The 14,701-nt window shown below is 42.5% G+C and overlaps 1 protein-coding gene across 1 annotated transcript in view; it reads right to left on the bottom strand.

Moving 5' to 3' along the window:
- The window catches only part of Lmbr1 (limb development membrane protein 1), a 120,814-nt gene extending 107,062 nt beyond the window's left edge, over window positions 1-13,752 (bottom strand). Inside the window, exon 1 of the mRNA XM_036181005.1 lies at window positions 13,474-13,752. Within this exon, the coding sequence (XP_036036898.1) occupies window positions 13,474-13,539 (66 nt within the window). The 5' untranslated portion in view covers window positions 13,540-13,752. The remainder of the gene's footprint in view (window positions 1-13,473) is intronic.
- Window positions 13,753-14,701: the final 949 nt, after the last annotated feature.

Here is a 14,701-nt window from a genome sequence, read left to right on the forward strand (position 1 = left end):
CTTAAATAAATGGCATTCAGCATTCAAAAAAAAAAAAAAAGAAGAAGAAGAAGAGGAGGAGGAGGAGGAGGAGCAGGAGCAGGAGGAGGAAGGGAGTCAAGATCATGATGGGGAACCCACAGAGACAGCTAACCGGTACTAGCTGGAGCTCACTGACTCTGGACTGACAGCCCTGGAACCTGCATGGGACCAAACTAGATCTACTGAATGTGGGTGACAGTTGTGTGGCTTGATCTGTTTGTGGGGTTCCTGGCAGCAGGACCAGGACTTACCACTGGTGTATGAACTGGCTTTTTGGAGCCCACTCCCTGTGGTGGGATACCTTGCTCAGCCTTGATACATTGGGGAGGGGCTAGGCTCTCCTTCAACTTGGTATGCCAGACTTTGTTGACTACCATGGGAGGTCTTACCCACTCTGAGGAGTGGATGGGGGTAGAGTGGGAAGGAGGTGAGGAGTCTGGAGAAGGGGAGGGAGGTAGAACTGGGGTTGGTATGTAAAATGAAAAAAATTTTAATAAATAAATACATTTTAAAAAATGGCATACTACCAAAAGCAATCTACAAATCCAGTGCATCCCAATCAAAATACTGACATTTTCCACAGAACTATAAAAAGTAACCAAAACATTATTTGGAGTCATAAAGACCTCAAGTATCCAAACAATGCTGAGAGACAGAAAAACAGAACAAAGCAGTATGATCAATAGAGGTACCACAATTCTGACTTCAAAATACCCTACAGCACCATACTAACAAAATCAGCACGTATGCAGAATAAAAGCAAACATGTAAACCAATTGAATAATGAACCAAAAAATAAACTATGCAACTACAGCTATATGGTTCTTAACAAAGGTTCCAAAATTAGACAGTAAAGAAAAGGCATCCTCATATACAAATGGTACTGGGGAAATGAATATCTACATTTGGAAGGTTGAAACTAGATCCCCAGCTCTCACCCTACACAAAAATCAACTGAAAAATAGGTTAAAGATCTTAAATGTAGGACTTGAAGCTACAAGAGGGAAGCACGGGGGAATCACTGTCTGGTAGAACTCCAATAGCTAAAGAAATAAATGCAAGAACTGACAAATGAAATTACATCAAATTAAAAGTCATCTAGGGAGCAAAGGAAACAACAGTGTGATGTGTCAATCCAGAGTAGGAGAAAATCTGTCAGCTATTCATCTGAAAGAGAATTAATAACTAGAATATTTTAACTCAAATCTTAATAGCAAAAGAACAAATAATCCAATAAAAAAAAAACACATGATCTAAATAGATATTTCTCATTTAAAAACTAAAGAAACACAAATGGCCAAGGAATATATTTTTAAATGCTCAACATCCTTAGCTATCAGGGAAATGCAAATCAAGACTCCACTGAGGCTCCGTTTCATCTCAATCAAAATTATTATCATCCAAAATGCTGATGAAAATGTAGGCAAAAAGGAACCTTTAGCAGCTGGCCAGCAGGTAACAGTCCTGTGGGCAGACTGCTCCACCACCACCACCACCCACAGCCTCTGTAACCTACAAGACCCACTCTGCCGCCCAAACACATCAAACCCACCATTCTCCCCTTGGCCAACCATCTCCCAAGACATCAACGGCCTCTAAAGGCACACGCTCCACCTTCACCAGTTAGAAGAACAGCAGCCCCTATAGGCACAAGCGCCACCCACATCAGCTGGAAGAACAGACCCACTCTGCTGCCCAATCCCACCTAGCCCAGCATTCTGCCCATGAGCAGCCCTCTCAAGCTACTTCAGCAGATACTGTAGACACAAGCACCACTCACACCAGGTGGAAGAACAGGCACAGGAAAAACCTACACCAGTCAGAAGAACAGACTCTACAGGCACAGCTCACACCAGTCAGAAGAACAGACTCCACAGGCACAGCTCACACTAGTCAGAAGAACAGACTCCACAGGCACAGGAAAAACCTACACCAGTCAGAAGAACAGACTCCACAGGCACAGGCACCACTCACACCAGTTGGAAGAACAGACCCCATGGGCACAAGTAAAGCCCACCAGCCAGAAGAACTGGACAATACACTGGATCTAGGCACCCAAACCCCTACAAACCTCAGCTGAGACAACCCTACTCGACTTGATAACCAGCCAATCACCAGAACCCTTGATCATTCAGGCCAAAAGACAATAAAGGAAAAAGACAGTAAAGGAATAAAAAATACCCATCCAACAAAGACGCCACAAGAATCAACACCTGTACCTATATTTATCCCAAATCCAGATGGGTAAGTGGCAGGGTAAGAATACATTCAACAACCTAAAGAGCAATATGGTACTGCCAGAATCTAGTGGTTCTACAACAGCAAGACCTGAACATCCTAACGCAGATGAAACAGAAGAAAATGACCTTAAAAATAATTTTATGAAGATGATAGAGGCTCTTAAAGAGGAAATGAAAAATTCTGTTAAAGAAATCAAGGAAACGGCAAACAAAATTGCAAGAAATCAATAAATCCCTTCAAGAAAACCAAGAAAGAAAAAAAAAAAAAAAAAACAATCAAACAGGTAAAGGAAACAGTTCAAGACTGGAAAATTGAAACAAAGACAATAAGGAAAACACAAAACGAGGGAATTCTAGAAATGGAAAATCTGGATAAACAAACAGGAACTACAGATGCAAGCATTAACCAACAAAATACAAGACATGGAAGAGAGAATCTCAGGCGTTGAAGATATAGAGGAAATAGATTCATTCATCAAAGAAAATGTTAAATCCAACAAATTCTTCACACAAAAAATCCAGGAAATCTGGGACACCATGAAAAGATCAAACCTAAGAATAACAGGAATAGAAGAAGGAGAAGAATTCTAGCTCGAAGGCACAAAAAAATATATTCAACAAAATCAAGGAAGAAAACTTCCCAATCTAAAGAAGGACATGCATATGAAGGTACAAGAAGCTTACAGAACACCGAATAGACTGGACAAAAAAAAAAAAAAAAAAAAAAAAAAAAAAAAAGTTCCCTCACCACATCATAATCAAAATACTAAATATACAGAATAAAGAAAGAATATTAAGAGCTGAGAAGGAAAAAGATCAAATAACATATAAAGACAGACCTAGCAGAATCACACCCGACTTCTCAATGGAAATGCTGAAAGCCAGAAGGTCCTGAATAGATGTTTAGCATACACTAAGAGACCACAAATACCAGCCCAGATTACTATACCCAGCAAAACTTTTAGTCACCATAGACAGATAAAATAAGATATTCCATGACAAAACCAGATTTAATCAATACCTATCCACAAATCCAGCCCTATACAAAGTACTAGAAGGAAAACTCCAACCCAAAGAAGTTAGCTACACCCAAGAAAACACAGGCAATAGATAATCTCACACCCGCAAATCCCAAAGAAGGAAACACATTACCAACAACAACAACAAAACAGAACCAAAAAAATAACAGGAATTAACAATCCTGGTCATGAATAGCTCTTAATATCAATGAACTCAATTTGCCTATATAAAGACACAGGCTAACAGAATGGATACAAAAACAGGATCCATCCTTCTGCTGCATACAAGAAACACACCTCAACTTCAAAGACAGACATTACCTCAGAGCAAAGGGTTGGGAAAAGATTTTGCAATTATATGTACCTAAGAAGCAAGCTGGTGTAGTTATCCTAATATCTAACAAAACAGATTTCAAACTAAAATTAATCAAAAGAGATGGAGAGGGATATTTCATATTCATCACAAAAAAAAAATCCATCAAGATTAAATCTCAATTCTGAACATTTAGGGTGCAAATACAAGGGCACCTACATTTGTAAAAGAAACATTACTAAAGCTTAAATCACACTTCAAACCCCACACACTAATACTGGGAGACTTCAACACCTCACTCTCACTAATGGACAGATCTGCCAGGCAGAAACTTAACAAAGAAACAAGGGAACTAACAGATATTATGACTCAAATGGACTTAACAGGTATCTACAGATAGTTTCACCCAAACACAAAAGAATATATCTTTTTCTCAGCACCTCATGGAACCTTCTCTAAAATTGATCACATACTTGGTCACAAAGCAAATCTCAACAGATACAAAAAAACTGGAATAATTCCCTGTATCTTATCGGATTACCATGGCTTAAAGTTAGAATTCAACAACACAAATTACAGAAAGCCTACAAACTCATGCAAACTGAATAATGCTCAACTGAATCACCACTGCATCAAGGAAAAAAGAAAGAAAGAAACTAAAGACTTCCTAGAATTCAATAAAAATGAATGCACAACATACCCAAACTTAAGGGACACTATGAAAGCAGTACTAAGAGGAAAGTTCATAGCACTAAGTGCCTGTATAAAGATTTTGGAGAAATCTCATGCTAGAGACTTAATAGCACGTGAGAGCTCTAGAACAAAAAGAAGCGAACTCACCCCGGGAGAGTAAATGACAGGAAATAATCAAATTGAGGACTGAAATCAATAAAATAGAAACAAAGAGAACAATATAAAGAATCAATGAAACAAAGAGTTGGTTCTTTGAGAAAATCAACAAGATAGACAAGCCCTTATCCAAACTAACCAAGGAAACCCGGGCAGTGGTGGTACATACCTTTAATCCCAGCACTCGGGAGACAGAGAGGTAAGTGGATCTCGGTGAGTTCGAGGCTAGCCTGGACCACAGAGTGAGTTCCAGGACAGGCTCCAAAGATACACAGAGAACCCTGTTTCATAAAAATCCACAAAAAGGAAGGAAGGAAGGAAGGAAGGAAGGAAGGAAGGAAGGAAGGAAGGAAGGAAAGAAAAGGGGGATGTAACAACAGACAGTGAGGAAATCCAGAGAATCATCAGGTCATACTTAGAAAACTTATACTTCACAAAATTGGAAAATGTAAAAAAAGTGGACAATTGTCTGGATAGGTACCACATACCAAAATTAAATCAAGACCAGATAAACAATTTAAATAAACCTATAACCCCTAAGGAAATAGAAGCAGTCATCAAAAGTCTCCCAACCAAAAAAACTCAGAGCCAGAAGGTTTCAGTGCAGAATTCTACCAGAATTTCAAAGAAGAGCTAATACCAATACTCTTCAAATTGGTCCAGACAATAGAAACAGAAGAACATTGCCAAATTCTTTTTACAAGGCTACAGTTACCCTGATACCCAAACCACACAAAGACAAAAATAAAAAAGAGAATTACAGACCAATCTCCCTCACGAACATTGATGCGAAAATACTCAATATTAAGGTGGTACACCCCTTTAATCCCAACACTCAAGAGGCAGAGCCAAGCAGATCTCTGTGAGTTCAAGGCAAGCCTGGTCTACAGAATGAGTGAGATCCAGGACAGGCACCAAAACTACACAGAGAAACCCTGTCTCAAAAAAAAAAAAAAAAAAAAAAAAAAATACTGGCAAACCGAATCCAAGAACACATCAAAAAAAAAAAAAAAATCATCCACCATGATCAAGTAGACTTCATCCCAGAGATGCAGGGATGGTTCAACATATGAAAATCTGCCAATGTAATCCACCATATAAACAAACTGAAAGAAAAAAAAAAAAAAAACACATGATCATCTCACTAGATGCTGAAAAAGCCTTCGACAAAATCCAACACCCCTTCATGATAAAGGTCTTGGAGAGATCAGGGATACAAGGAACATACCTAAACATAATAAAGGCAATATACAGCAAGCCAACAACCAACATCAAAGTAAATGGAGAGAAACTCAAAGCAATTCCACTAAAATCAGGAACAAGACAAGGCTGTCCATCCTCTCCATATCTATTCAATATAGCATTCAATGTTCCAGCTAGAGCAATAAGACAACAAAAGGAGATCAAGGGGATACAAATTGGAAAGAAAGAAGTCAAACTTTTGCTATTTGCAGATAATATGATAGTATACATAAGTGACCCCAAAAATTCTACCAAGGAACTCCTACATCTGATAAACACCTTCAATAAAGAGGCAGGACACAAGATTAACTCAAAAAAATCAGTAGCCCTCCTATATACAAATGATATATGGGCTGAGAAAGAAATCAGAGAAACATCACCCTTTATAATAGACACAAATAGCATAAAATATCTTGAGGTAAATCTAACCAAATAAGTGAAAGACCTGTATGACAAGAACTTTAAGTCTTTGAAGAAAAAAAAAATGAAGATACCAAAAAATGGAAAGATCTCACATGCTCTTGGATAGGTAAGACCAACATAGTAAAAATGGCAATCTACAGATTCGATACAATCCCCATCAAAATCCCAATACATTTCTTCACAGAGCTCGAAAGAACAATACTCAACTTCATATGGAAAAACAAAACACCCAGGATAGCCAAAACAATCTTGCACAATAAAGGAACTTCCAGAAGTATCACCATCCCTGACTTCAAGCTCTTCTATAGAGCTATAGTAATAAAAACAGTTTGGTATTGGCATAAAAACAGACACATGGATCAATGGAATCAAATCAAAGACCCTGACATAAATCCACATGCCTATGAACACCTGATTTTTGACAAAGAAGCCAAAAATGTACAATGGAAAAAAGAAAGTATCTTCAACCAATGGTGCTGGCAAAACTGGATGGTGGCATGTAGAAGAATGCAAACAGATCCATATATGCCACCCTGCACAAAACTCAAGTCCAAGTGGATCAAAGACCTCAACATAAATCCAGTTACACTGAATCTTACAGAAGAGAAAGTGGGAAGTAGTCTTGAATGCATTGACATGGGAGACTACTTCCTGAATATAACACCATTAGCACAGACACTGAGATTGACAATTAATAAATGGGACTTCATGAAACTGAAAAGCTTCTATAAAGCAAAGGACACTGACAATAAGACAAGACACCAGCCTACAGAATGGGAAAAGATCTTCACCAACCCCACATCTGACAGAGGGCTGATCTCCAAAATATACAAAAAACTCAAGAAGCTAGACATCAAAATACCAAATAATCCAATTTAAAAATGGGGTACAGCCAGGTGGTGGTGGTGCACGCCTTTAATCCCAGCACTCGGGAGGCAGAGCCAGGCAGATCTCTGTGAGTTCGAGGCCATCCTGGTCTACAGAGCAAGATCTAGGACAGGCACCAAAACTACACAGAGAAACCCTGCTTCGGGGAAAAAAAAAAAAAAATGGGTGCAGATTTAAACAGAGAATTCTCAACAGAAGAATCTCAAATGGCTGAGACACACTTAAAGAACTGTGTATTACATCCTTAGCTATGAGGGAAATGCAAATCAAAACGACTCTGAGACACCATCTCAAACACTGATGACAGCTTATGTTGGAGAGGATGTGGAGTAAGGGGAACATTCCTCCACTATTGGTGGAAGTGCAAACTTGTACAGACACTTTGGAAAGTGGTATGGCTATTTCTCAGAAAATTGGGAATCCAATGACCTCAAGACCCAGAAATACCACTGTTGGACACATAATATAACCAAAGAATGCTCAATCATACCACAAGGACACTTGCTCAACTATGTTCATAGCAGCATTATTTGTAATAGCCAGAACCTGGAAACAACCTAGATGCCCCTCAACTGAAGAATGGATAAAGAATATATGGTACGTTTACACAATGGAGTATTAGTGATAAAAAAAAAAAATGACATCATGAAATGTGCAGGCAAATGGAACTAGAAAAAGTCATCCTGAGCAAGATAACCCAGACCCAGAAAGAGAAACATGATATGTACTCACTCATAAGAGGGTATTAGATGTAAAGCAAAAGATAACCAGGCTACAATCCACAACCCCAGAGAAGCTAGGTAAAAGGGAGGACCCAAAGAGGGACATGCATGGAGCACCCCAGGAAGGGGAAATAGATAAGATCTTCTGGGTAAACTGAGAGGAGTCGGGGAAGGAGAGAAGAAGAGATAAGGGATGAGAACATGAGAGATCAAGATGGTTGTGTTAGGGGAGGGACAGAGAGGGAAAGTAATGAAAGAGGTATCTTGATAGAGGGGGTCATTATGGGGCTAGGGAGAAACCTAGTGCCAAGGAAACTCCCAGGAATCCACAAGGATGACCCCAGCTAAGACTCCTAACAATATTGGAGAGGGTGCCTGAACTGGCCTTCTCCTATAATCAAATTGGTGACTACCTTAATTGTCATCATAGAACCTTCATCCAGTAACTGATGATAGCAGATGCAGAGATCCACAGCCAAGCACTGGGCCAAGCTCTGAGAGTCCAGCTGGAGGGAGGAGGGGATTATATGAGCAAGGGGGGGGGGTCAAGGTCATGACAGGGAAACCCACAGAGACAGCTGACCTGAGCTCATGGAACCTCACAGACTCTAGACCAACAGCTAGGGAGCCTGTATGGGACCAACCCAGACCCTCTGCACGTGGGTGACAGTTGTGAAGCTCAGCTGTTTGTCAGGCCCCTAGCAGTGGGACCAGGACCTTTTCCTGGAGCATAAGCTGGCTTTTTGGAACCTATTCCCTATGGTGGAATGCAGCCTTGATGCAGGGGGTAGGAGTTTGATTGATCCTGCCTCAACTTGATATGACTTGCTTTGTTGACTCCCATGGGTGGACTTACCCTTTCTGAATAGAGGAGGAGTGGATGTTGGGGGCAGAGTAGAAGGGAGGTGGGGAGAGGGAATGGGAAGAGAGGCAGGAAAGGAAATTGTGGTTGGTATGTAAAATAAGTTAAAATTTTAAATAATAAAAAAGGAACCTTTATACACATGTATAATGAAAGCATGTAAATCAGTACTGCCACTATGGAAATGGAGATTCCTTAAAAAACTAAAAACAAAATTACATATAACCTAGTTATACCACTCCTGGATATATACTCAAAGAAAGTGAAATCTACATTCCTGCATTTATTACAGTACCATTCATAATAGCCTAGGATGCCTATTGACAGATGGCTTAACCAAGACAATATGGTATATATACATAGCAGAAAATTATTCAGCTGTGAAGGAGAATAAAGCTATGTTATTTGCAAGGATATGGAAGAACTCATGTAAGTGAAGACAGACAAGAGAGAGAAATATTACATTTTCCCATGGGTGGGAATTAATTTTATTAAAGACCTGAAAGTAGAAGAGGGACTATTAGGGAAGGGTAAAGGGGCCAGGAAGTGTATAAGAGAAGATAGCAAAAGAAAGGAGAAGGGACACAATCAAATCAGGATATATGAGTACATAGAAATGTCACAGGGGGTTGGGGATTTAGCTCAGTAGTAGAGCGCTTGCCTAGCAAGTGCAAGGCCCTGGGTTCGATCCTCAGCTCCAAAAAGAAAAAGAAAGAAAAGAAAAAGAAAGAAATGTCACAGTAACCTAACCACTGGTACAATTAATATGCATTAAATAGCTGTGATTGGGCCTGGAGAGATGACTCAGCTAGGAGACAGTAATTCATCATGAAAGAAAAAGTAAACCTACGCCAAATAAATAGGAGAAAATGTGAATTTTAAAAGATCCTAAGATTAGGGCTGAAGAGATGGCTTAGTGGTTAAGAGTACTAGCTGCTCTTCGAAAGGACCCAGGTTCAATTTCCAGCACCCACATGGCAGTTCACAACTGTCTGTTAACTCCAGTTCCATGAGATCTGGCATCCTCACACATATATGCAGGCAAAACCCCAATGTACATAAAATAAATAAATAAATCTTTAAAAAAAAAAATAAAGATCCTAAGATTAGAGGCCTTCCTTAACTGCTAAAGAATACCTCTCTATAAAGTATCAATAACATACTTAATAATGAGAAATAAAAAACTTCTCTAAGGCCTATACCCAGGCAAGGATACCTTTTCTCATATTCTTCAACACAGCTCTAGGAGTCCTAGTTAGTGCAAGAAGACCAAAAAAAAAAAAAAAAAAAAACTGGGCAGTGGTGTTGCACACCTTTAGTCCCAGCACTAGGAAGGCAGAGGCAGGTGGATCTCTGTGAGTTCAAGCTCAGCCTGGTCTACACAGTTAGTTCTAGGTTAGTCAAGGATACACAAAGAAACCCTGTATTGAAAAAACAAGGGTTGGGGATTTAGCTCAGTGGTAGAGCGCTTGCCTAGCAAGAGCAAGGCCCTGGGTTCGATCCTCAGCTCAAAAAAAAAAAAGAAAAGAAAAGAAAAGAAAAAAGAAAAAGAAAAAACAAAACAAAACAAAAACACAAAACAAAACAAAACAAAAAGGGTGTGTGCTACCAGCCCAGGGACAAGTAAAATTTAAAGGTAAAACTACACACCATTTACATTAGCAGGTATATATGGGTGAATTTCAACCAAATATTTATAAATCTAACAAAATACATTCAAAATATTCATAAGAAAAACCATGAAACTCTGATGAAAGACATCTAAAAATAACTTTAATTAATGGGAGATAGGATAGCCCATGTTCATGAACAGGAAGATGTTAGTTTTTCCTATTTGATCTACAAACTGAATGTAATTCCAATCAAAATCCAAGCAAGTTACTTTGTAGATAGAAACAAACTGATTCTAAAGTTTATGTGGAGAGACCAAACAGAATAATTAGCACAATTTGAAGAAAAATAAATAAAATCAAAGGACTTTGTGAAGTAAAAATAAAGCTTAAGTAATCAAAATTGTATAGTATTGATGAAGTATTGACTAATGGAACAGAATGGGAACACTAGAAATATAACTATATAATACAGTTAACTGATCTTTCACAAAGCACAAAGACAATACAATGAGGAAAACAATATATGTTGTTGAAACAACTAGACATCCACCCACATGCAAAAACAAGGAATAATACAGCAAGCACTTCAGCCTATTACTATGCATCATAACATATCCACCTGTGCTCACTGTCAAAGACAGCCCTCAGAAGTTGAGGGGCACACTTGAGGTGCCGCTGTACCAGCCATGTCTCAGATTCATGAGTCTGCCAAGCAGATCCACCCTGACAGAACTTTCAGCAGCTAACAGATATCCACCACCAAGTGCACCAGACCCAGAGGAATGAGTGAACCTGCCACTTCTCTGGGCTGGCACTGTAGTTCAATGGTAGAGGTCCCATGTTTGATGCCCAGTAGCAATGGGACAACTCACAACTACTTGTGACTCCAATTCTAGGGGAACTGGTGTCCTCTTCTAGCCTCCACAGGCAGCAGGCACATACATGATATACAGACATAAATGCAGACAAAACATTCATACATATAAAATAAAATAAATGAATATTTTTAAATAAAGCAATTAACCAATGGCCTTAGAAGCCAGAGCAACCGTTACTCTTGGAGGAGACAAAAGTGACACCTGTGGGGGTAAGGTAGGCCTCTGGCACAGTAGTAAAACTCTGTTTCTGCATCTGAAACCATGAGTAGTCAAGTATGTTTAGTAAGATGCATCTAGGGCATACTTAGAAGTATAGATTCCTTCCTAGTGGCATAAATGTTATGGGAATAACCAACCACTTTCTGATTGGATTTAAGGTCCACTCCACAAAAGGAAATCCATACCTGGCATGTTACTGGAGACATGAACCTGTGGCTGGACAAGTCCTAGGCCCTAGGAGAGAACCTACCACTATTATGCTGCTAAATGCACATCCTATTAAACTGACTCCTAATGATTTATTGTCATATCCATAGATTAGTGTGTCTTTCAGCCTTTATCAGAGTTGCTTTCTGTGTATGTGACTGATAACAGGGGTCAAGGTGAGAGAATATGAGACTAAAGGATGAGTGCTCAGCCCTCAGCAGGACTTCTATATCGCTCTCCCCTTCTTAAGGCTTAAAATAATTGTGGAAGAAGGGACAGAAAAACTGTAAGAGCCAGAAGCGGTAAATGAACTGAGGGTGGTTGTGAAAACACACACAAAACCTGGGTAAGCTCAATCCAGACAAAATCTCAGCATGGAGAGAGGAGGTGGGCATGAAATCCCACGCCTCACTGAGGAGTTACTGGCAATTGATAACTGCTGAAAGGGAGAGTCAGTTTTCTTTAAGGTAGGTCAACCACACTCCAATGAATGTCCACATGCCAGCCGGTTGTGCTGGTGCAAGCCGGTAGGATTTGCTTAAAGAGTGTCCGTCCACATGCCTAAGAGTGTAAGGGCAGCACAAATTTATTCAAATGTTTTTTTTTTTTTTTAATCACAAACTTGAGTAGGTGGGGAGAGGTCTAGAAAAGGTTGGAGAGGGGGTAAACGTGATCAAAATACATTGTATGAAATACTCAAAGAATTAATAAAAAATAAAAATTAAACCAAAGGCCCCATACCAAATTCTATCTGCGCAAATTTATGCATCTCATTTTACTCCCATGGGCAAGATAATTCCCAATTTCCAAAATCAGTAACTGCACAAATTGGACTACTCTGAACCAGAATTTGCTCACCTCAAACCAGGAATGTGACTGAACAGGGAAAATGAGCTAAAAGAGGGGTGGATGTAACTTGGACATACTTTACAGAGTATGGAGACACAAACAAACCCATTTGTAAGACCATAGGGTATCCTGAAAGGTGCTCATCAAAGGAGAACTCAGGGACTCAAGTTGGCTTCCTGACCTGCTAGAAGCAGCAGGATGAGGCAGGCAGGCTCGTCCTTTCCGGAGCAACTGCTTCAGAGCACTGCGGACTTCTGCTCTCACCCTTCCCAGGAGAGACCTGTCTTCCCTCCTCTGGAAGTTTCTAACTGTCCTGGCTGGGGGGGTGGGGGGGGCGCACAGAGGAAGGGATGTGAGTGGGAGGCCAAAGTCACTGCCGGGCTGGAAGCTTGGGAAGCCAGGCAGTCTGCACCGCCTACACCTTAGCCACAGCCAGCTCAGCCCAGGTACCATATCAGGCTAGAGGAAAAGCGACAGTCACCCATCACCCTTCACCCGGAGAGTCAGCAGGAGATGCGGGATAAACTCAGGTGAGGAAGAAAGTGAGGATGGTGAAGCAGGAGTTAAAGGAGCAGATAAGGTGCATGAACACATGGGGAGGGTACAGGAGAAATGGGCACGGATTAAGTGTAGGTGATTGGGACAAGTGACAGAAGGGGAGGACATGGGGGCTGGGAAGGGCTGCAAGTGACAAGAGGTGGGCGCTGGTGACTGGAGGGCAGAGATGATAGGAGAGAGCAGGCAGGTGACAGGCCGGGCTGCGGCGGAAGGGGACACAGGTGATGGGTGGGGGGGGTTGACGGGAGGGGGCCTAGGTGAAGAGAGGAGGACAGAGAGGAGGGGAGGGAGCGCAGGTGGCTGGAGGGAAACCTACGAAAGAGAGGGCAGCGGAAGACAGGAGAGACATAGGTGAGGAGATGGGGAACAGGTGACCGGGTCGCAGGTGACCGAGGACGTAAGTGACGCGGGGCGTCGGAGTCGGGTCTTCAGCAGACCCGGTGGGGCGCCGGAAGGCCAGCGTGGGCGGGGGGTCGGGGGAGAAAGAAGCCAGGGGACCGTGCTAGTCTGCGCTGCGGCTCCCGGGTCCAGCGCGCGGCGCAGGACCAGGGGAACCGCCCGGCCACGCACCGTGGACTCTCGCACTTGGCTGTGGAAGTGCTGCTCCCGCGCCGACACCTCGTCCTGCCCTTCCATCCTCCTTCATGCCCGCCGCAGGGCCGCCCGCGATCGCGCGCTCCGCCGCACCATTGCCCGCGGGCGCCGGGGCTGCGCCGCCGCTCGTTGCCGGACAGGAACGCCACCTAGACCGCAACAGGCACGGAAAAGGCTGCCTCAGCCGCCGCCTCAGCTCGGGGAGAAGTGGCACAGGCTGCGGTAGGCGGGGAACGGCCACCGCCTGGGCGGGGCTTGAGACCGGGGCGGGACTTGTGCGTCACTCGGAGGGCGCCATACGTCAGAGACGCGCGCCTCGGAGCCTGGGGGCGGTGGGTCGAGGGTCTCTAGGCGCCAGGGGGCGTGGCTGGAGGAATGGGGGCGGAGTTTGTAGGGCCCAGGACTGAATTGGGTAGCGAGCGCTTGCTGAGTGAGGCAGGGCCGAAATCTTGTAGCTGGGCCTGCAGTGTTGGCATCCATTCTTGTTGTCCATTGCCCAGGGCTGGGAATAAGGGCGGTGCTGAAGCTCCAGGCAGGGAGAGATCTAGAGGCGGAACCCTTGGTGGGGGCGGGATTCGGAGGCGTGGTGAGATCCAGGCACAAGTGCATCCCTCCCTCTTTAGCTTGCTGAAGCTTTTGGATGACTCTCTGGTTGATCAACCCTGTTCCTACCTTGCTCTCCGCATCTGAGCTCAGCACTAGCCTGAAGACCTGGGCCGAGGAGGACTGGGGTCTACTACAGAAATTCCCAAGCAGGTGCAAAGCTGGAAAGCGGTTGCATAGCAGCGCTCTGGGCGCAAGCCAGGAGCCCAGCCTCTCTAGAGATAAGAGAGCCACTGCCTTTCTGGAGGACAGAGATAGCGTGGTCCCCAGCCCTGCAGATGAGCAAGGCAGCTCAGGTTTATGACCCTCTGTAGGTCTTAACGCGCTAATTTGGAGCACTGCTAAATATGCCAACACTGTAATTTCCCTCCATTCTTTGTTTTAAAATTGTAGTTTAAAGGAGTATTTATTTGGCTTGGTTTTTCGAGACAGGTTTCTTTATGTAGTCCTGATGTCCTGGAACTGACTCCGTAAGAACAGGCTGGCCTCAAACTCAGAGATCTGCCTGCCTCTGCATCCTGAGTGCTGGAATCAAAGGTGTGTGCCTCTGCCACCACCCAGCTTTTAAAGGACTATTAGTAATTTTGTTTCTAGGTTCATT

This window comes from Onychomys torridus, chromosome 3 (assembly GCF_903995425.1).
Source record: "Onychomys torridus chromosome 3, mOncTor1.1, whole genome shotgun sequence".
In the NCBI taxonomy this organism is placed as follows: domain Eukaryota; kingdom Metazoa; phylum Chordata; class Mammalia; order Rodentia; family Cricetidae; genus Onychomys; species Onychomys torridus.